The sequence below is a fragment of the Balaenoptera physalus genome (genome assembly GCF_965194825.1).
Source record: "Balaenoptera physalus genome assembly, chromosome: 20".
Lineage (NCBI taxonomy): Eukaryota > Metazoa > Chordata > Mammalia > Artiodactyla > Balaenopteridae > Balaenoptera > Balaenoptera physalus.
The window spans coordinates 14,174,608-14,198,703 of record NC_138901.1 but is presented as its reverse complement, the minus strand read 5'-3'; the positions used below and the strand labels follow the sequence as shown (position 1 = coordinate 14,198,703).

General features: G+C 38.9%; 1 protein-coding gene across 2 annotated transcripts in view; it reads right to left on the bottom strand.

Annotated features, from left to right (window-relative positions):
* SMURF2 (SMAD specific E3 ubiquitin protein ligase 2) overlaps positions 1–23,490 on the bottom strand; it is a 118,465-nt gene extending 94,975 nt beyond the window's left edge. For both annotated transcript variants that reach the window (XM_082442043.1, XM_082442044.1), the window contains exon 1: positions 22,920–23,490. In XM_082442043.1, coding sequence (XP_082298169.1) covers positions 22,920–22,971 — 52 coding nt within the window. In that variant the 5' untranslated portion in view covers positions 22,972–23,490. The remainder of the gene's footprint in view (positions 1–22,919) is intronic.
* Between the last annotated feature and the right edge of the window lie 606 nt (positions 23,491–24,096).

Below are 24,096 nucleotides of genomic sequence, written 5' to 3'. Positions count from 1 at the left end.
CTAGCTGTTTCATTAGGACACTCTAAATATCAGTATTTATTAGTGCTTTCTCTGAGCTGTCCAATATTTTCCAGAGAAGACTTTTTCATAAAGGAGAAAAGACTTAATTGGGTGCTAGTGTTCATGCAGCTGAACAGCACAGGCGGGCTGGGAGTTTCACTATTTAAAATGTTGCCAGTCCCCTCATTTTCAGGTGAGCATTTCTCCCCTACCTTCCACAGTGCCAGGTATCCCTGCCCCTGGAGCCAATCTGGTTAACTTTCTTCACAAAATGTCTTTAACTTTCTATGAGGGTTGAGGAAGAACATTCACCAGGCTGCCTGGGATAATGTATATATACATATAGAAACTTCCACAGACTTTAAAACATTTCTCATTTTCAGCCTCACATCTCATCTGTACCCCCAGAGATACTTGGTGCCTCCAATTCCTGAGTCTTTTCTAGAGATCTGTGATATGAACTAGCTGGAATACAGCAAGGATTTGGTACGCCCTCTGCAAATACTTTATATTCTACTTTCTCAGCTAAATTATGTGCTCCAACTACCTTCCATCTTCCTGAAACTTTCTGACATCATTTATTTGCTGTCTCCTCCTCTGTTCTTTTTGCTCTTGTAGGTGTATGCTGTTTTTATCCCTTTACTATCATTGAATGGGGTTTGAGAGAGAACAGAAATAAACATTTGTTCGATCCCTCATGCTTAAAAAGACGGCACAGCTCTTGAATCATTTTTATCTGATGCTAATATATATCTCAGGGTGCATCCAGATTTTGTAGAGCCTGGAGTTTATACAGTTTGGGGGCCCCACTTTAGAATAATACAAAATTAGGTATGAAAGCAAATATTCAATTTAGAATGAGAAATCATAAATTTTAACAAGCTGACAAATATCACAAACATTATAAAAACCAGAAAATAATACTTTCGTTAATTGACACACCCCCTATAAAACCTTTTTTCCTAGTTTCTTGGCTGCATACTCTTTGAGTACCTCTTCCCCTGTGATGGGTTTTTTGCAATTTGTTTTATTGAGATAGAAGTCACATAACATAAAACTCACCATTTTAAACTGTGCAATTCAATGGTTTTTAGTATGTTCCCAATGCTGTACAACCATCACCACTATCTAATTCTAGAACATTTCCATCATCCAGAAAGAAACCCCATACCTGAGAAGTCACTCTCAACTCTCCCCTTCCCGTGTCCCCTGGCAACCATCAATCTACTTTATGTCTTTATAGATTTTCCAACTAGAATCATACAATATGTGACCCTTTGTGTCTAGCTTCTTTCACTCAGCATAATGTTTCTGAGGTTCATCCATGTTGTAGCATGTATCAATATTAATACTTCATTCTTTTATAGCTGAGTAATATTGATTCCTGATCCCTTTTATAGCTGAGTAATATTCCATTGTATAGATATACCACATTTTATTTACCTATTCATCAGTTAATGAACATTTGGGTTGTTTCCACCCAACTATTTTGGCTATTATGAATAATGCTACTATGAACATTTGTGTACAAGTTTTTGTGTGAACATATGCTTTCAATTCTCTTAGCTATATAGCTAGGAAGAGAACTGCTGAGTCATATGGTAATTCCCATGTTTAACTTTTTGAGGAACTGCCAAACTTTTGCCACAGTGGCTGAACCATTTTACATTCCCACCAACAATGTATGAAAATCCTTGCCAACACTTGTCATTTTCCCATTTTTTATTATAGCCCTCCTAGTGGGTATGAAATGGTATCTCATTGTGATGTGCATTTCCCTAATGACTTATGATACTGAGCATCTCTTCATTATGCTTACTGGCCAATGGTCTATCTTCTTTGGAGAAAAGTCTACTCAAATCCTTTGCCCGTTTTTTGTTTTTTTGTGTGTTTTTCTTAACTGAAGTACAGTTGATTTACATTGTTGTGCCAATCTCTGCCATACAGCAAAGTGACTCAGTTTTACACATATATACATTCTTTTTAAATATTCTTTTCCATTATGGCTTATCCCAGGAGACTGGATACAGTTCCCTGTGCTACACAGTAGGACCTTGCCATTCATCCATTCTAAACGTAATAGTTTACATCTACCAACCCCAAACTCCCAGTCCATCACTCTCCCTCCCTGCCTCCCCCTTGGCAACCACAAGTCTGATCTCTATGTCTGTGAGTCTGTTTCTGTTTAGTAGATAGGTTCATTTGTGCCACATTTTAAATTCCATGGAAGTAATGTCATATGGTATTTCTTTCTTTCTGACTTAATTCACTTAGTATGATAATCTCTAGATCCATCCATGTTGCTGCAAATGGCATTATGTTGCTCTTTTTCGTGGCTGAGTAGTATTCCTTTGTATATATGTACATCTTTATTATTTTTAATATTTTATTTTTTAATTTATTTGCTTATTTATTTGGCCGTGTTGGGTCTTAGTTGCCACATGCGCAGGATCTTTAGTTGCGGCATGGGAACTCTTAGTTGCAACATGTGGGATCTAGCTCCCTGACCAGGGATTGAACCCGGGCCCCCTGTATTGGAAGCATGGAGTCTTAGCCACTGGACCACCAGGGAAGTCCCCCACATCTTCTTTATTCATTCATCTGTCGATGGACATTCAGGCTGCTCCCATGTTTTGGCTATTGTGAACAATGCTATGAACACAGGGGTGCATGTATCTTTCTGAATTATAGTTTTGTCCGGGTATATGCCCAGCAGTGGGATTGTTGGATCATTTGGTAATTCTATTTTTAGTTTTCTGAGGAACTTCCATACTGTTTTCCATAGTCTTTGCCCATTTTTTAATTGGGTTGTCCTTTTGTCATTAAGTTGTAAGAGTTCTTTATATATTCTGGATACTAGACCCTTATCAGATATTATGATTTACAAATATTTTCTCCCATTCTATGAGTTATCTTTTTACCTTTTTTTTTTTTTTTTGGCTGCACCGCACAGCATGTGGTATCTAAGTTCTCCAAACAGGGATCAAACCCATGCCCCCTGCATTGGGAGCACAGAGGCTTAACCACTGGACCGCCAGGGAATTCCCTCTTTTTACTTTCTTGATACTGTCCTTTGGGGTACAGGTTTTTAATTGTGATGAAGTCCAATTTGGTTTTTTCTTTGGTTGCTTATGCTTTGGTGTCATATTTAAGAAATCACTGCCACTCCAAGGCCTTGTGTTTCCATCTAAAGTTTTTATGGTTTTCGCTGTTATATTTAGGTCTTTAATCCATTTTGAGTTAATTTTTGTATATGGTGTGAGGTGGCAGTACAACTTCATTCTTTAGCATGTGGATATCCAATTGTTCCAACATCATTTGCTGAAAAGACTAACCTTTCCCCATTGAGTGGCCTTGGCACCCTTGTGGAAAAAATCAATTGACCACAGATGTATGAGTTTATTTCTGCACTCGCGATTCTACTCCACTGACCCATATGTCAACCCTTATGCCAGTATCATACTTTCCCATGAGTTTTATAATATCATTTTCTATAGAGATAACAGAAAAATAATTCAGTCTTTTCTCTAGCATAGTTGAACATATTTTTGTTGTTGCTGTAAAACTTAGAAAAGTTTCTTTTAGCACAGGGCCATTATTGGTAATGTTATGTAAACTTTTAGGATTGTGGCCAAACTTGGGAAAACTACTAACAAGTCTCTTTCATATGAAGCTTTAAGATTCGGAAGAATTTTTCACAAACTGGCCTTTTGGCATCAAACCTTGGTTTTTGCTCCACTAACTACATACTTCAGGTGCCAGATGCCATGGGATATATTCATATCACTATACCATCTCTAGGACTGCATGTTTATGTCACAACGCCAAATGAGTTAACACAATGTGCAGTATTCCTAGACACTATCCTCGTACTCAGACGGCTAGCAATACCTTGACTATACACGAAGAGACTGTGAACCACATCAACATATCCTGCTAAAACCCAACTAAATGTATCCCCAAGTCAGTTTCCCCATAGCCAGATGCCCAAAATGCCTACAGCTATTCCAATGCCACCAATATGAGAAGTATGAGAGAAGGGAAATCAGTGTAAAAAGAGACAGCAATCTTAACTGATTGTGGTTAAGATATAGCACATTTGCAAATCCTTCATAACTATGTGACAACGTACAGGAAATATTGTTTCTTGATCTGGGCACTGGTTATTATATAGGCGTGTTAAGTTTGTGAAAAGTCTTAAGCTGCACACTTATAAGCTTCGCACTTTTTCTGTATATAAATATAATATATACTAATAAAACAATTCTTTAACATCTTTATTCGAGTATAACTGCTTTACAGTGTTATGTTAGTTTCTGCTGTATAACAAAGTGAATCAGCTATATGCATACATATATCCGCATACCCCCTCCCTCTTGCATCTCCCTCCCACCCTCCTTATTCCACCCCTCTTAAAGTGACCATGAACTCATTGCCAGGGTCCCTCCCAGGCCCTCAGGTAGGATCCTGAAAGTTAAGCTTCATTAGTTTCACAGTAAACTCACCTCTAAATACAACAAATTGGATTATCACAAGATGTGGTTTCTAGTACCACCCTGGAGACTTGGGTCTTGCCAACTAGCCATGGACTTAAAGAAGACACACATGACCTCCCTCAGCATGTTATTCACATAAAGTGCGGAAGAGGTTAGACTATAAACTCTAAGACATCTTTCTAGTAGTTGTTTTTCTAAGAAATATTTACAGAGTACCTCCTAAGTGTTTAGTATTACTCTAGGTAAATGAAACACACAGTCTCTGCCCTGCACAATTTCTCTGTAAATCTAAAATTTAAAGTTTTTTAAAAGACAAACAGGTAAAGAAGTGAATATAAAAATAAATTATAAGTCCTCTGAAGTTAACAAGACACTATGATGGAGAATAATGAAAGTAGAAGCTACTTTAGACAGAGTATTTAGGAACTCTTTGAAATGATAAACTGACACAGAAAAAATAATAAGTAGAGAAAGAAGACCCTGGCAACAAAAGGGGGGGGGGCCTTCAGGTGGGAAAAAGATTGACCTTTTTTCAAGAAATCAAAACACAATTAAAGTTACTAAAGCAAAATGAGCCAAGGAAAGACAGGGCCAGATTGTACAGGATCTTGTACAAATAATGTCTATTTCATTCAAGTATAATGGAAAGCCACTGGAGGGTTTGAAGCAGGCGAGTAAAATTATCCAATTTACATTTTCATTTTCAATTTATGAAACTGCTCCATGGGGAACAGATTATAAAAGGGTTAAAGAAAAACAATGCAGACCTGATGGGGGAGCACTAAAACGCTGATTATTAGCCCTGAATTATAATATTTTTTCAATATAAAACTCATTCCAGAGAATTAAAGAATTTAATTCACATACTTGCATAAATTATTTTATTCAAATAGTATTTATCTGCCTTCTTTCTTTTTACCAGTCTGCTTCTGTTTCCATTGAGTATCTTTTTTATCCTTTACCAAAATAACTTACGGATTTTAATAACATATTATCATAACTCTTCTAGAAACTGTTGAAAATTTCTTTTGTTAAGTTCTCTGTAATAAAATTCCTGGAAACTTCAAAGGCAGAACATAAAATAACTCAATTACAAAAGCTGGAAAACAGTATGCATTAGATTAGGATACCAAAGAGCATGGAGTCCAACCAAAAAAACAAAAGAAGTAGCAGTGGTAGCTGCCACCGTCACCTATGACAGTTTTTTAAATGGCTGCAAATTCTTTGCCACTTTTTTCATCAAGAGATGCAATCTATGTTCTTTCCCCTTGAATCTAGAAGAACTTTTAAGTAACTTGCCTGTAACCAATAAAATGCAACAAGGACTTTCTAGGCTGAGTCAGAAAAGGAGATGCAGCTTTCGCCTTGTTTCCTGACAATTCCTGCTGGTACCCTGAGCCAGTCATATTAGCAGTGTAACTGCCCTGGGGCTGCCATAAACTAGCTCCTGCAGTGAAATCACATGGAGAGGCTCGCAGATGACCTGAAGAGAGAGAAATGCCTGGCCAGCCCCCAGCTATTCCAACTCCAGCCATCATCTGAATAAAATACACGACAGACCCTGAGCCAAAACCAGCCAGCAGGGACTTTCCTGGTGGCCCAGTCGTTAAGAATCCACCTTCCAATGCAGGGGACACGGGTTTGATCCCTGGTCCAGGAACTAAGATCCCACATGTCGTGGGGCAACTAAGCCCACGCACCGCAACTACTAAGCCCGCGTGCTGCAACTACAAAGCCCACACACTCTGGAGCCTGGGCGCCACAACTAGAGAGAAGCCCGTGCACCACAATGAAGAACCCACGTGCCGCAACGATGATCCCGTGTGCCGCAACTAAGACCCGATGCAGACAAAAATAAATTAATTAACTTAAAAAATTTTTTTTAAAAAACCAGCAGAGCCCTTTCCAAACTCCTAACCCACAGAAATCACGAGAGATAATAAAATTATTGTTTGTGTTTTAGGCCTTTAAGTTTTGGAGTAATTTTTTATACAGCAATTCTAACAAGCTTTTATAGCAAATATATGATCATTAGTTCAACTTATTGGGGGGAGGGGAAGAATTTGGCTAGCAATAAGGGTGCATTTTTCCATATAGAGACCAGCTTTCATTTATTTTTTTTATTTTTTAGTATTTACTTATGTATTTATTTATTTGGCTGCGCTGGGTCTTTGCAGCACACAGGATCTTCATTGTGGCATGCAGGGTCTTTAGTTGTGGCATGCGAACTCTTAGTTGCGACATGTGGGGTCTAGTTTCCTGACCAGGGATTGAACCCAGCCCCTGCATTGGGAGTGTGGAGTTCTAGCCACTGGACCACCAGGGAAGTCCCAAGACCAGCTTTCATTTATTTAAGAGATTTGAAAAAGCTATGTAATAACCCAGAGAAAGTCTAATAATAGTAAGTAAGGCACACTCTTCCTGAAATCAATCTAATTTTATGGCCTTATAGCCTCTACAGATTCTTTCCCTGCATCATGATTCACCCATAGCAAAAGGAAGTGCATAAATATATTTACCATGCCACTGAGCTCAGCCAAATCAGTCTTGCATTATAATCCTTCTAAATACAGAAGTTATCTATTATGGCCTAAATTAATCCCTGGCCTTTCTTCAACCAAAAGAGTGAGTCAATTATTGCAAAAGCATCAAAACTGCCAAACAAAGCAAAAATTATTAGATTTAGTCTTTTGAACTAAGAATCACCACACATTACCACTAAGTAGAACAGCCCTTTTAAATTATGTATCTCATTCATCTCTTTTTTAAACTTTTATTCATTTAATTAAGTATCTAATGAGCACTGTGGGTAGGCAAATATGAGTAAGAGCTAGTTCATAGCTACAGAGGAGTTCACAGTGCTATGGGGAAAACATCAATACAACCAATGAATTTTAAGTCAATATAATAAATGATACAACGAAGTATTCTAACGTATTGCAGGAATATAAATGAGGGTGTTTTGGATATTTCTATTTGCTCCTTCAGATCATTCTCCATCCTTTAACCAGCACTTGGTGTCCTAGGAGGCTGACGTAATGGACTACAGGAACTGGGCTCCCTTACCCTCCAGCCTCAAATTGGGTTCAGTAAATGAGAAGCAACAGCAAGGGTCTCTCTGCGTTCCCATGACTACTCGCTCCCTTTCCCTTTCTTGCCCAAAGATGATGCAACTTCCTAACATTGCTAGTCCCTAGGTGCTACACCATTCCTAATTGGATTCCCTTAACCCTGCCCATTCATTCTAAGTAGTCCCCTAACGACATTCTCTTTCACCTTTTGTGAGAATGTTATCTGTTTCTATCAGGACCCTAACTGTTAAGACAGGGGCACTTAACTCAGCCTGGGGAAGTCTGGGAAGACTTCTCAGAGGAGAAAATGCTTCAGCTGTCTTAATAGCCCGAGTAGATTGGGCAGGGTGGCTAGGTAAGGAAGAAAGTATTGTAACAGAGTCTAAGTAAACAGCACCATCAAAAACTTGGGAGATAAAAGAAAATGTGAAAAGAATAGTAAAGAGTGAGGAATTCAGAGTGGTGTAACAGGCATATGATGGGACACAGGCATGATGGGAAACAATGCTAGAACCAAATCATAAAGAGTTTTTAGATTAAGGTATTTAACAGATCCGGTTTCTGTAATAAGTAAATTCAAAGAAAATTCAAAGAACAAAGGTGGGCGGGGGGGCAATGGGCCTATACTTTAAAAAAAACTTCAGACATACCAACAAAATACAATGTGTAGGGGCTTCCCTGGTGGCGCAGTGGTTGAGAATCTGCCTGCAAATGCAGGGGACATGGGTTCGAGCCCTGGTCTGGGAAGATCCCACATGCCGCGGAGCAACTAGGCCCGTGAGCCACAACTACTGAGCCTGCGTGTCTGGAGCCTGTGCTCCGCAACAAGAGAGGCCACGACAGTGAGAGGCCCGCGCACCGCGATGAAGAGTGGCCCCCGCTCGCCGCAACTAGAGAAAGCCCTCGCACAGAAACGAAGACCCAACACAGCCAAAAATAAATAAATAAATAAATAAAATAAAAATAAAATAAAATAAAGCAAATGCCCCTAGGAGAGAGAAGACCGCTAAGAGCTCAAGGTCTTAAAAAAAAAAAAAAAAAAAAAAAAACAATGTGTAGACCTTTCCTGCATCCTGATTAGAACAAACCAAACTCAAAAAGGGGGAACAGGACGAGGAAAAGAAGAATTGGAAATGTATCTCTTCATGACATGGATGAGGTTATCTTATTTTCAATTCGTTCATGTGTCTATCAATGAATGTTTATTGAAAATATTTTATTCCTATTTCTCATTTTTATAAATGTAAGTGCTAAGAAAACTTATTTTTATGAAAATTATTTTTAATGATCAACTAACAACTTGATCGGGTCCCTAATTTTGTTGAAATTGAAGGGTTGAAACCACGTGACTTGTGAAAAGATGTTAGTCATTGGAGTCACTGCCTTCTCGATAACCTCATCAATATTCTAATTTGTCTCTTAGGTGCCCTGGAAGACCTCTTACCCCAGGACAATGTACTATTTGGGACGGCCTAGAGATGTGCCTTTCTTTTGTAAAGTGAAAGGAAGAAAATATGAAAAACTGATCAACTTTAGAATCTGAAAATTGAGCTCCCTTAAAAATATCCATGGGCTTTCATTCTTTTATTTCACCCTCATTGTATGTATCACTAACTCTAGCACTGACTGTTCAGTTATTTCATCCATCAAGTCTTGTCTCTACTTGTTCACACTGTAGGTTCCCTGAAAGCAAGATCGGGATCCAAATCTCTTCTTGAAATCCCAGAACTTACACCTCAGGCTAAGGTGCATGTTAAGACTCTCAACAAATGATCACTGAATATGTAAATATTTCACCACCATTCCAAGTCCTCTTTCTAGTTAGAGAAAAAAGACTTGAGATAACCAAACTGGAAATCAGAAGAAACTTGAAATATCATCACCAACCCTATTTTAAAGTAAGAAAAAGACTGGTTTACTACCTAAGTTTTCCTACCTATGTAAAATAAGAAAAACTCAAAACAACTAGGAAATAGAAAACTAAAATGTACAAGGATTCATATTTTATTATTACAAAAGATTTCTGGTACAACTAGCCTAATTTCTATGGAATTTGAATAATTGTACCAATTGTTCCCTCAAAAAAATCAGTTGCTATTCTCTTCATAAGATTCAAGAAAAAAATTTCATCAGATAAAAGATTATATTTCGCCTTCACTGGTTTAGAATACTTGTAAAGTCAGGATCTCAACAGTAATTAAATTAGATAACAAATGAGAACAAGTTAAAACTATAGAGCTCTGAAAAAATATTAATTTTCTTCCTAACAGTGACAGACAAGTTATATATGTGAATTTCTTAGGTGACAGTGCAAAAGTAGATCTTTTTGCAGTGACTATCAGACTGATCTTCACTTTGTTGAAAAGTAAATTTTGCAGAGTATGGTAAAAGAGTTCTAGCCATCAAGTCAAATATTAACTTTAATGAATACTTTGGTTCTCTATCTTTATAACTTAACATTGTCAAAATTACTAAGGTACAAACATCAGTTAATTCAGTAATAATGTCACAAAGAGAGATTCTATTATCTGTTTCAAATGAGGTCCTCTTAAACCATGTAAGCTTTTTTCAATTTCATGAATCATTCTTTAATTCACAAATATTTACTGAAGATATACTATGTACCAAGTACTGTGTTAGACATGGTATTTTGAATGTGTCAAATACTATTTTACTTTAAAAAGACAGAAGAATCTTTAAAAATATTTTTTCTTCATTCTTCTTCCTTTACAAAATTCAATTTTTTTTAAGAAAGCTCTTTCAACCTTATTTATAGTATTAAATTTATATGATTCTGAATAATCTGACCAAGCAATTAAGTGTTCTACTTCACTAGAGAAAGTTGTATTTAAAGCCTGACGACATAAGATCACACACAAAAAAAAGTTGAATAAACTACCAATGTTTGCAATTCTTTTTTTTTTTTTTTAAATGACCTAACCGCCTCTTTTTTTTTTTTTTTTTTAATTAAACTTATTTATTTTTGGCTGTGTTGGGTCTTAGTTTCTGTGCAAGGGCTTTCTCTAGTTGCGGCAAGCGGGGGCCACGCCTCATCGCAGTGCGCGGGCCTCTCACTATTGCGGCCTCTCTTGTTGCGGAGCACAGGCTCCAGACGCACAGGCTCAGCAATTGTGGCTCACGGGCCTAGTTGCTCCGCGGCATGTGGGATCTTCCCAGACCAGGGCTCGAACCCGTGTCCCCTGCATTGGCAGGCAGACTCTCAACCACTGCACCACCAGGGAAGCCCCTGCAATTCTAATATAACAAAAATAATTTTTGTATTGCTCCTGTACATGTAACATAGAGTTTATATAAGAAAGTTTATCCTAAAGTATGGATGTGCATTAGAAGCCAGCATCACCTTTGATAGTTTCTAATTCTCCAACTCTATTTCAAGAACTCTTATTTACACTCTCGGTTTCTGTTTTACAAGTCTTTACTCACTGTTGACATCTACCTGTGCAGAAATATCTCCATCTACTGGCAACAGATGAAACTACAGGCTATTTTTGAAAGTACCAGCAAAAAGTCATTGAAGACTTGGATCCAAACAGTTCTCCCATCTCCAAAATCCTGAGCCATTCAAATACTCTCCAAAGCTCTTCCACTTCTTACCAAAACTGGATAGAGGGGTTGAGGGAGAATACAATTAACTGTCTAAATGTTTGCTATATCATTTAAAGATAAAAATTATAACAATAGCTAATTTAGGGACTTCTCTGGTGGTCTAGTGAGTAAGACTCCACGTTCCCAATGCAGGGGACCCGGGCTCAATCCCTGGTCAGGGAACTAGATCTCACGTGCACACCACAACTAAGAGTTTACGTGCCACAACTAAAGAGCCCACATGCCTCAACTAAAGATCCCGCGTGCCGCAACTAAGACCCGGCAAAACCAAATAAATTAAATATTTTTTTAAAATTATAACAATAGCTAATTTAACTATATGAATTCCTTCAACACACTGGTACCCCAAGGTGTACAAAACATTTATGCCTATTTTATAAGACATGATTTCATTTAAATCAATACCTATATTAATCATTATTAATGTTGCACTTGCTCCTATAAAACAGCATATAATCGGTTATGACTACTTTATTTAAAACACAATCTTTAACAAAACTGAGTTATTTGTAGTGAGGTGGATGGACCTAGAGTCTGTCATACAGAGTGAAGTCAGAAAAAGAAAAATATATACCATATGCTAACACATATATACGGAATCTAAAAAAAAAAATGGTTCTGATGAACCTAGGGCCAGGACAGGAATAAAGACGCAGACGTAGAGAATGGACTTGAGGACACGGGGAGGGGGAAGGGTAAGCTGGGACAAAGTGAGAGAGTAACACTGACATATATACACTACTAAATGCAAGATAGCTAGTGGGAAGCAGCCTCATAGCACAGGGAGATCAGCTCAGTGCTTTGTGACCACCTAGAGGGGTGGGATAGGGAGGGTGGGAGGGAGACGCAAGAGGGAGGGGATATGGGGGTATACGTATATGTATAGCTGATTCACTTTGTTATACAGCAGAAACTAACACACTATTGTAAAGCATTTATACTCCAATAAAGATGTTTTAAAAAAAACCACAATCTTTGTACACCACTACATATAAAACAGATAACTTATAAGAACCTACTGTATAACTCAGGGAACTCTATTCAATACTCTGTAATGACCTATATATGGGGAAAGAATCTAAAAAAGAATGGATATATGTATAACTGATTCACTTTGCTGTACAGCAGAAACTAACACAACATTGTAAATCAACTATACTCCAATAAAAATTAATTAAAAAATAAAACACAATCTTTGATCAAAAATTTCAAAATACATTAACATAATACTTTACAGCTTGAATAGTATTTTTCACACACATTATTTCTTATCTAGCAGGATCCTAAAATAAATAACACTGTCATTTTAAACATGCATTTATAACTGAAAGCATAGGCACCAAGAAAATAAGTGACTCGCTTAAAGGCACAAAGCTTATCAGTGGCATAACTAGGATATGAACCCAAATTTTCTGCCTCCAAGTTCTATACTCTTTCTACAACATCCCAACTGCCTCCAACAATAACAGTAAATAGGTCTATATTACATATGTCTGCTTTGTGACAGTTCCCAGGAATGCACTGTGGGGTCAAATAAAAAAGTCGTCTTAGATTTTAATAAAATTAAGCTTTTTCCACATACAGATGGCCAACAGGCACATGAAAAGATGCTCAACATCGCTAATTATTAGAGAAATGCAAATCAAAACTACAATGAGGTACCACCTCACATCAGTCAGAATGGTCATCGTTAAAAACTCTACAAATAACAAATGCTGGAAAGGATGTGGAGGAAAAGAGAACCCTCCTACGCTGTTAGTGGAAATGTAAATTGGTGCAGCCACTATGGAAAACAGTATGGAGGTTCCTCAAAAAACTAAAAATAGAGTTGCCATATGATCTAGCAATTCCACTCCTGGGCATATACCCAGACAAAACTCTAATCCAAAAAAGATACATGCACCCCAGGGTTCATAGCAGCACTATTCACAATAGCCAAGACATGGAGACAACCTAAATATCCATCAACAGATGAATGGACAAAGATGTGGTACATATATACCATGGAATACTACTCAGCCATTAAAAAATAATGAAATAATGCCATTTGCAGCAACATGGATGGACCTAGAGATTATCAGTAAGTCAGAAAGAGAAAGACAAATACCATATAATGTCACTTATATATAGAATCTAAAATGTGACACAGGACTTCCCTGGTGGCCCAGTGGTTAAGAATCCGCCTGCCAAGGCAGGAGACATGGGTTTGAGCCCTGGTCCAGGAAGATCCCACGTGCCGCAGAGCAACTAAGCCCGTGTGCCACAACTACTGATCCTGCGCTCTAGAGCCCGAAAGCCACAACTGCTGAGCCCGAGTGCCAGAACTACTGAAGCCCGTGCGCCTAGAGTCCGTGCTCCACAACAAGAGAAGCCACCGCTATGAGAAGCCCATGCACTGCAACGAAGAGCAGCCTCACTCGCTGCAACCAGAGAAAGCCCACGCACAGCAACGAAAACCCAACGCAGACAAAAATAAATTAATTAATTTTTTTTAAATGTGACACAAATGAACGTATCTACCAAACAGAAACAGACTCAGGGACATAGAGAACAGACTTGTGGTTGCCAAGGGGGAGGGGGTTGAGGGAGGGGTGGAGTGGGAGGTTGGAGTTAGCAGATGTAAGCTATTATATATGGAATGAATAAACAACAAGGTCCTACTGTACAGCACAGAGAACTATATTCTGTATCCTATGACAAACCATAAAGGAAAAGAATATTTAAAAAAAGAATGTATATATATGTATAACTGAATCACTTTGCTGTACAGCAGAAATTAACACAACATTGTAATCAACTATACCTCAATTAAAAATTAAGTTTCTTCCTTTCTTTTGTCTTACAGGAAAAAATGCTCATAATATAAAATATAAGTTTAAGAGAACCATCGGGACTTCGCTGGTGGCACAGTGGGTAAGCCTCTGCCATCCCAATGCAGGGGGCCTGGGTCTGATACCTGGTCAGGGAATTAGATCCCACATGTATGCTGCAACTAAGAGTTCATGCATGCCACAACTAAGGCGCCCACATGCTGCAACTAAGGAGCCAGCGAGCCACAACTAAGGAGCCCACCTGCCGCAACTAAGACCCGGCACAACCAAATTAAGTGATTAATTAATTTTTTAAAAAGTTAAATTAAAAAAATAAAAAATAAAATAAAAAAACCATAATCCAACCCACATTTGACAAAACAATTATATCCTTTCTTTTCTATTGCCAAATTTTAGATATGTTTATTTTTTTTAATCCCATCTTTTTCCAAAAACGAGTTGAGGGGGCTGATAGCTGGTAAACAGCAAACTTTGTTAAGTCATGCTTATTGTAATCTGCTTTCATCAGTAAGAGACAAAAATAATAATAAACTTTTTAAAGATTCATAATAAAAATGCTGAAAAGAAAAATATTGAGCCCAACCTAGGTTTATTCTGATTTCTTATATCTCCATTCGTGGTACTATAGAATTAAAAAAAATCAATGTCTGACATATGGCAAGAAATTGATAAATATTTGTTGACTAAACAAATGAAATAGGCTCTAAAGCAGGGGTTCCCAACCCCCAGGCCACGGACTGCTAACGGTCTGTTGCCTGTTAGGAACTGGGCGGCACAGCAGGAGGTGAGCAGCAGGCTAGCAAGCAAAGCTTCATCTGCCACTCCCCATCGCTCACATTACAGCCTCAACCATCCCCTGCCCATCCATGGAAAAACTGTCTTCCACGAAACCAGTCCCTGGTGGCAAAAAGGTTGGGGACCGCTGCTCTAAAGCATTACAAGATCCTAAAGTATTATGGGGTCCTAAATTAAAGACTCAATTATGCTTATTAAACTATCAAAATGTTTATGAAAAGTTCAATCAATGTTTGAAATCAGAAGACTTAAGTTAAAACTACAGTAATAGGAAAGTGTGAATTATAAATAATAAACTTACAAAGAAAAGAATTATAGATGAAAGGAACAGAATAGAGTCCAGAAATAGAACATGTATGTTGTCAACTGATTTTTAGCCAAGGTGCCAAGACAACTCAACGGAGGAAACAAAAGCATTTTAACAAATGGTGCTAGGAAAATCAGATATCCGTATGAAAACAAAAAGAACCTGACCCTTATTTCTCACAGCAAATTTTTAAAAAGTTAAATTTAGGAGGATCCTACACCAAAATGTAAGTGCTAATATTATAAATATTGCAGAAGAAAACATAGAAAATTTTTAGAACTGTGGATTAGGAAAAGATTTCTTATATAGGACATAAAAAGCATGAACCATAAAGAAAAAAATTGATAAACAGGGCTTAATCAAAATTCAAAACTTCTGCTCTTTGAGACACTATTGAGGGGGGGAAAATGCCACAGATTAGGAGAAAATATTTGCAAAACACATATCTGATAAAGGACTTGTATCCAGAATACAAAAAGAATTCTCAAAGCTCAATAATAAGAAAACAACCCAATTTTAAAACTATGAGCAAAAGATTTGAACAGATATTCACCAAAGAGACACAGATGATAAATAAGTCCATTAAAAGATGCTTAACACTGTAGGTCAAAGGGAATTAAAATTAAAGCTACACTGAAGTAATCTCTACACACCAATTAGAATGGCTAAAATCAAAGACTGACAACAGCAAGTGCTGAAGTGTTGGCTAGGATTCGGAGCAACTGGAACTCTCAGACACCACTGGTAGAAATACAAAATGGTACAACTTTGAAAAACAGTTTAGCAGTTGTTTTTTTTTAAGTTAAACACATATCTGCCATATGATCCAACAATCCTAAACATTTACCCAAAAGAAATAAAAACTTGTTCACAAAGAGAGGTGTACCCAAATGTTCATAGCAGCTTTACAAATAATGGCAAAAAACTGGAAACTAATGTCTGTGGATATTTGTGAATGGATAAACAAAATGGGGTACATGTGTACAATGCAATATTCCTCAGGAATAAAAGGAACAAACAACTGATACACAACATGGATGGACCTCAAAAGCGCTATTCTAAGTGAAAAGAAGCCTGACTCAGAAGACTACATACTGCATGATCCCATTTACATAAAATTCTAGAAAAGGTAAAACTATTGCAACAGAAAGTAAATCAGTGGTTGTCAAGGACTGGGGATATGAGGAGACTGGCTGTGAAGAGGCAGGAGGAAACTTTTGGGAAAGAAAGAAATGCCATTTGTGCAATCATCTATGTAGGAATTCCTACCTAAAATCAGGATTTATTTTAAACTAAGTTTTATGTCTGCTGTCAATTTTTAGTAAGAAACCAAATGCCAAACTTAAGACACATGTTGATATTTCTTAATTCATATCAAATGCGGTTTTTAAAAAGTCAATGCCTTTAGATACGATTCTAAAACAAACATAAAATTCTTCACTTTGTTCAATTAATTATGTATTAGTGGAAAAATACAAAAGAAAAAAAATTTTTAATGTCAGCATTCAACTGTAAAAAATGCCAAATACTGATACCTGGAAAACTAGCATTAGTGAAATATTAGTAGGCTTAGTGTTCAGCACAGTTGCTCTAATCAAGCAAAAATAGATATGACTGCAATCCTAAATACAAGCCAATAACTAAGGTTAGAAAATACAATGGATATGCCACAAATATAAATTAGCTGGAATTACATTAAAACATAGGAAGAAAACTATTAAACTATCCTAAACAATATGAACAAAAGCTTAAATAAACGTAAAAACATAACATGTTCCTAGGTGGGAAAACTAAATATGCTTAAATGTCTCCTTTTCCCAAATTAATGCATTCTAATTACAATCCCAATGAAATTTCTTTTTAAATTTAACAATTTTAATATTCACATGTAAGAGCAAATAAGTAAAAACAGCAAAAAAATATTTCTAACACAATGAGAATATTAAACTAAATTATAAAGCTACAATAATGAAGAGTATGGCACTGAACAAGAGATAATCTGATTGTTATAACTAATTTGTTAACATAACTAAAAAGATATCACACCACTATGGAAAGGAAAAATTGATCAATAAATAATGATGTGATGACTGAGTAGCAATTTGGGGGGAAACATCTTCCTAAACCATTTTTAAAAACACTAAAATAAAATGTACTTAAATATTTACTAAGCCTCTTGAAGAAAAGGGTTTTCCTAAGTATAGAAATGATAGGAAAAACAAAGGAAAAGTTGGACAAATTTGACTCCTAAAGTAACAAATTTATTCAAAATCATTTTTCTTCCAAAAATGATCAAAATTAAAAGTCAAATAACAGACTGGGATAAACGTCTGTAACAAATATGACAAAAGATTAGTATCTTTTTAAATTCTCAGGCAGATCACTAAGAAAAACACAAATGGCCTAAGTGGTAACTAGGACAAGACCAAACAAGGCAACAAAGAGAAATATAATTAGTAAACAGACAGGAAAATATTCAACTTCACAAGAAAATGTTAAATACTATATGCCATGAAGTTAGCGAACATTTTAAAAAACAAGAGCCAATTCTTGTAATAGAATATTAAGAGGGACACATTTATTCAATGCTGCTCTAAACAGGCACAATTCTTTTAGGAAACAGTCTGACGAAAAATTAATCAAGAACCTAAAAAGATCCACACCCTTTAATGCAACAGCACTCTCTCTATGGAAATTTCCTAAGAAAATAATCCCTTAAAAAAGAAAAAATTATCCATACCAAGGTGTTTACAAATTATCTATAATAACAGAATTTGGAAATAAAAGTTAAAACAAGAAAAAAATATGAACAATGGTTGTTGTATAGCATTCTCTTAACTGGTTATCCTAAAATCAGTCTTCGTGGTTCCCATTCCAGTCCATCCTTCCTATTGCCCAAAGATTAACCTTTCTAAACATCAAATATATCGAAGCTTAAAATCCTTCAATGGTTCCCACTACCTTAAAAAAAAAAAAAAAAATCAAACTTCTTGACAAAATATAACAAGGTCCTAAAATGGGTTGGTCCCTGTCTACAAGCCTCACCTCTTGCCACTCACACCCAGTGCATCAGCCATAAAAAACACGTATAAAACTACACAGAATTACTTCTATGTCTCCAGCATTCGTTCAAAATAAAATTCCAAAAGGCTCTTAATGCATGCTGAAACAGGATTCTGCCTTCATGGAGCTTACAGCATAGACAACAAATGCCCTTCATTGAGTTAGGTCTGATGCTAGAGGAAGAGCCTCTTAGTCACAGAGGAAAGGTCAACACAGGTCAAGGAAAGATCTGTGGATAAGGGTACCTTGAGCTGAGCCTTAAGAGATAAGCAAGTATCTCAGGGGACAAGGGTAATTCCAAATAAGTGAAATTATTTTATTTTCCACACAAAATCCTGTAAGTTTGTAACAGGCTTTCTAGACAGACAACTTGAGTTCTGACATGTACCTAACCTCTCCGAGTTTCTCCTACCTCTTAAAGTTATTATGATAATTAAAAGTAATAACAGATGTAAACTTAATACAGTGTCTGGCACTTAATAAGCATTCAGTACATGTCCCTCATACAGAAACACCTAACAATGTTGATTACAACAGTATATTTCAAGGGTTCAGCTTTCTTAGAGCAAAGAAAGTAACAGTAAACAAAAAGAAAGGCAAAGAGAGAAAAAGCAGTAAGAACAGGGTTAAACATGTCACCATACAGCCAGAGTCAAACGGTTCTCTCTACATACCATGATGATATCCTTGTACTACACATTACAACAGCACAATAACTTATATTCATAATGATACTGAATCATAAATAAAACATTAAGTTCTGTTAAGTATGGTCTATTTGAAAGGAGTAGGGCATATTACATCTTTAAAAGCCTTCAAAATCTTTAAAAGACATCAAAAATAGCTAAAATTAAAACCTTGCATGGCTAAAGCATGGATCTTCATTTACCTTGAAACCTTGAGTTATATACTAAATATGCTAAATTACATGCTAAATAAATGACATGTTAGTATGTTGTGATAGTTACAGTTCAACCAACAGGAAAAAAGTAGAATCCATGATTAAGCACACACACACACTCTCTCTTTACTCACCAATGAAAACCAAACTACATGAAGCACCTAGGCAGGTTCAGCCCCCTGCCTGAAGGTTAGACTAGAAGAGAGAAACTTAAGAGAAAAGGAAGGAGCTAAGCCACATTGGCTTCCTCCTCAGAAACCAAGAAAAAAAAAATGAGCTGGGGACATTCAAATCACTAACACCCCTAGAACAAGTCATTATGGTATACAGGCACACTCCCACTTAGAAAACTGCGAGGTATAATCAAGTTGTAATTTTTAAAGGCTTGCATCAATAAAATATGCAGTAAAACAATACTAAGATACCAGCATATCTAAAGTGAGACTTTTAAAGGTAATTTTCCTTTAGCTATAGACAAGGTTAACCTCATTACTGCTTAGGGTTTTATAAATTAATAACATGAGAAGCACTGTACGAAAACATTTAAATTACAAAAAGTTCTGCAATAAATGTTCTGGAGAAGTAATCTGTTATTTCTCCATATCTAAGAATTTTAAATATTAGAAATTATACTGCTTTTTCCAGTCTTTGGTTTTCAAAAACAGTAATATAAAAAATTACCCCCAATTTTTTTTACCATCAAAGAATATCTTCTATCCAAACCATCATAAGAAAAGCCTATTCATAAGTATAATGTATACAAACTTTACATTTTATAATCAATTTGCTCTACAAATACTAGTTGAAATTGATAGCTTTACCATACAGCCCATTTTAATGATCAAGTGTTAATGTGTCATAAAAAATAGAAGTAGTTTGACGGACCAAATCAGATTTTAACCACCAATGACCTGAGGAATCTCAAATTGGGGATTAAATTAGCCCTTCCTTATTTGCATCAACAAATACTAAACAGTTTGCTAGCTGACTGTGGTCTCAGGAATAACATGTGGAAAAGTTTAATATCTGTTGTGGGCAGAGATCTCATGGTTCAAATATTTCTCCTTCAGTTTGTATGTATGTGTGAGAGTGTGTGTATGAGAGTGTGTGTGTGTATGTATGTGTGTGACAGACAGACACCATGCAAGAGTTGTTTACGTCTTTCAGTAAAGGGGCAACTCTACATTAAGGATATAATTGAGTAACTACAATTCATAAGGTACCTGGGAATCAAAGACCATCTATAAATTTAAAATACTAGTATGGTATTAACTTAAAGCAAAGAACAATTACTTTAAATCATCTTACAGCCCAAGTGTATTGTAAACCAAATAAAAAATCACTACAGGATCTGGTTTTTTTTTCTTTAATTTTCCTCTCTTATGGAACCCGAATCTAAATGAACTGTTAAACACTTAGTCTAAAGGTATGCCAAACATTTCTTAAGGTCTTAACAAAGAATCAACTTTTTTTTTTTAAACAAAACGAGGCCTAGGTTAAATATTTTATTTGGCTTCTCAAGATGGACTGAAAAGTTGGGCACCAGCTCCAGACCAATTCCTGGACGCACATCAAACACAGCCCTGTCATTTATCCAGTCAGTCAAAACAATCTTTTCCATCTAACTCTTTAATGTTTATGTCCTAAAAAGCTGCTAATTGAATCCAGCTCTTGAAATCTATGTGTTAAAATCTATACCATCTAATCTGTAAATGAACAAAAATGAAAAAATACATGTTAACTTTCCTGGCAAAACAGAAGAGAATCCACCATACGTAACCAAAATGGAGACGGCGATGTTTTTAATATTTGAATAGTTTTCTCTTAAAATATGACAGACACAAATTCCCAATGGTTTTAAGAAATTGAGAGTATCTCAAACTGTTTTTACAATTAAGGGGACACAGTGTATCTAAAATTCCTCAGAAAAATCTAAAAATACAAAATCACTCTACAAATTTAGTCCAGTATTTTTTTGGAGGGATAGGGAATAAGTGTAATCTTTTCTCCTAACTTTACTCGTGAATTTTTATAATGTATCATATTCAGTAAGGAAACCACAGATAAACACTTTAAGATCTGTTGAGTCACACTAAAAACCTCAAACTCATTTTATCTGCAGAAAATCAAAATCCCTGTTTTCTCCCTCATGTTCTTATTGTGTATACAGCCTAGAAGGAATTAAGTGGCCACCAGCCTACTTCTGATACTTTTTGCACACCTGGAATCACAGGTTCTTTCCACCATCACTGACACAGGACTGACTCCAGAGAGGACCAGATAGAGTAGATAAACTCTAAAGCAACAAAGATCCCTTATAAAGGTTTCCATTGCTTGGTAAGAAAATAAGGAAACTGAATGGGGGGAAGTAGGGGAGACAGGCATCTCCCAATCCAGGTTTTCCATTAAGAACCACTCAGTTAATGAGTCTTTGCAATCTTCCCTAAGGAAAGTAAAACTGTCATTAAAGTAATATATTTTAAAAACTGCAGCCAACATACAGTCAGGCTAAATTCTCAAATACCTAATTCACTGCAAGTTTTTATCTCGCAAGTTCAGCCAGTGGACTGGGATGTGACACACAAGCATTCAATTACAAAATTAGTCCATATAAATCTCAAAGTCTAGTGGAGGCAAACATAATTACAGTTTATTCTTACACGCGCACCCACACACGCATACACACACAGATTCTCTAAGGAAAGTCACCTTTCTCACCACACATCTGAATATCAACGTGGATAATTAAGAATGAATACTGAAACTAGGATAAGTACACTGGTTTCCATTACACTTTTCAAACCCCAAATAATTTTTCCTTATAATGAGGTAACACGACCATGTAAGAATATCAAAAATGGCACACTGTAAGCAAAACGTACCTGTAACGTTAAAGATTTCATGCACTTGGAATCTTAAACACTTTGTAAGAAAAGCCTGCTATCTAGCAACCCCTCCAGACATTCTTTTCCATTTAGAAAAGGGAAGGGGAGGAGAGTGGGGAGAGAGAGAAAACTTCGCTTAAAGTCTGTCTGAGTACATACTTAGAAATGGACCCCCAAAAATGTGTTTTTAAAGCAGGTCTAGAGTTAGCAGTGAGACACATGTTCTGCGGCCTACAAGGAACAACCCCAAACACGCTACCCTACAATCAAACACTTCCAAAACACAGAGGGTACAATGAGCCCGAGTCGTCGGATCAGGCAGACACACCGGAAAAGTCAACCTCAGTCTCCTTCCCTCTCAAAGCCGTACGTTTCAGGTGTGTGGCACCGGCTGCTGTGGCTGGCAGCAGAGAGGGAAGGTTCTGCACGCGGGCACAAGTGGGCGAACAAGTTAACAACCAGGGAACACACAAACACAAACACACACACACACACACCCCCTCCCGTTAAGCGCTCCATCTTTAAGGAGTGTTTACTGCGCGCAGTCAGCAGCCGGATTCAATAATCCCCGCCACAGGAGCTCCTCATCCCCTCAACGACCCCACCTGGGCAGTAGCCCAAGGGCTGCTTCCCGACACCCCGGGAGAGAACCGTGCTTCTCGGTCCAGGCTTTTCGACCTCAAATCCGCCAGGAATTCCAACCGGGGGACCACCCCCCCCAACAAAAGACCCCCGAGTCACCCTTGGCTTTTGTAAGAATTTCCAAACAAGGCAGAGTGGTTTGCAATTACTCTCCCTGAACTAGGCCTTCCCACGTTCCCGACTCTCCACTCACCATTGATCGCGACCCTGGCCCTTCTCAAGGCCACAGGCACCCCCCCACCGGCTCGGCCACCCCGCGGCCGCCCCGGCCCGACTCCCGCCGCCCGCCCAACCCCCTCACCTGTCAGGCGCAGCTTGACGGGCCCGTTCCTCCGGCCCCCGGGGTTAGACATGTCCCCGGCGGCGGGGGCGGCGGCGGGGCTGCGGCCGCGGCGCGGGGCCCGGGGCCGGCGGGCGGCGGGCGGGGCGGGGGCGACGGCGAGGCGCGGCGCAGTCACCACAGCGGCCGGGGCTGGGGCCCGAGCAGCCGGCGCCGCGGCCGCCACGGCCGGAGGGTCCCGGATGTGCCGAGCGTCGTCGCCATGAGCCGCGGAGGGAGCGGGACGCCGAGCTCCCCCCTCCTCCCACTTCTCCTTCCTCGGCCCGGGACGCACAACAAAGCGGCAGCCGCGGCCGGCCGCGCCGCCTCCGCCCGCTCCCGCGCCCCCGCTGCCTCCACGCAGCCGCCTCCGCCTTTCCCTCCTCTCGGCACGGCAAGGCCCAGGAGCCGACGGGGCCGGTCGGTTGAGGCGGGCGGTGCTCGGCGGCGCCGGAGCAGGACTCGGGGCTCGGCCGCTTCCTCCTCCACCCGCCCTCTTGTCTGAGGGAACCGGGTCTTGAGGCCGCCGCCGCCGCCACTCGTCGGCTCCGGGGGCGGGGAGGAGACGGGGGGGCGGGACCGACGGGGGCGGGACCGGAGGGCAGGGCGGGGCGGGACCGGAGGGCAGGGCGGGGCGGGGCCGGAGGGCGGGGCCTGGGCAGGCGCGCGCAGGGTGCCCCGGGCGCTGGGGCGCCAGGCCCGGGTTCGGCCTGGGCGCGGCGGTCTGGGCTGGTGTGTCCTGCTGCCCCATGCAGGAACTTGAGGAAGGAGCGGGCAAAGCAGCAGAGTGGCGGCGCCGAGGTCTGTGGTGCCAGGAGGGCCTAGTGTTCAGCCCGCTTAAGGGAGAGCTTTTGTCAGTGCGATGCAGACCGCTTTTATTAGACGCCCACAGCGTGCAGGGTTGAGAGGCTGGGGCGAGCAAAGTTATAACCGAATCCGCTGCGCTCCGGATTGAGCGTCGCTGGGGTGAGGGAAGAGACACTATTCCCTTACCGAGGGTTCCAGCAAATCCCCCGGGGTGTTTTGCTCCTGGTATCGTAGTTGCCACCACCATCCAGGACTCACCTGGTGAACGAGATCAGGTTACCGGCCTGCTTGGGCTCTTTTTTCAGCTGTAGCTCAAGGATAGGAGGATAATAATGCCTGCAAGGATAATTAA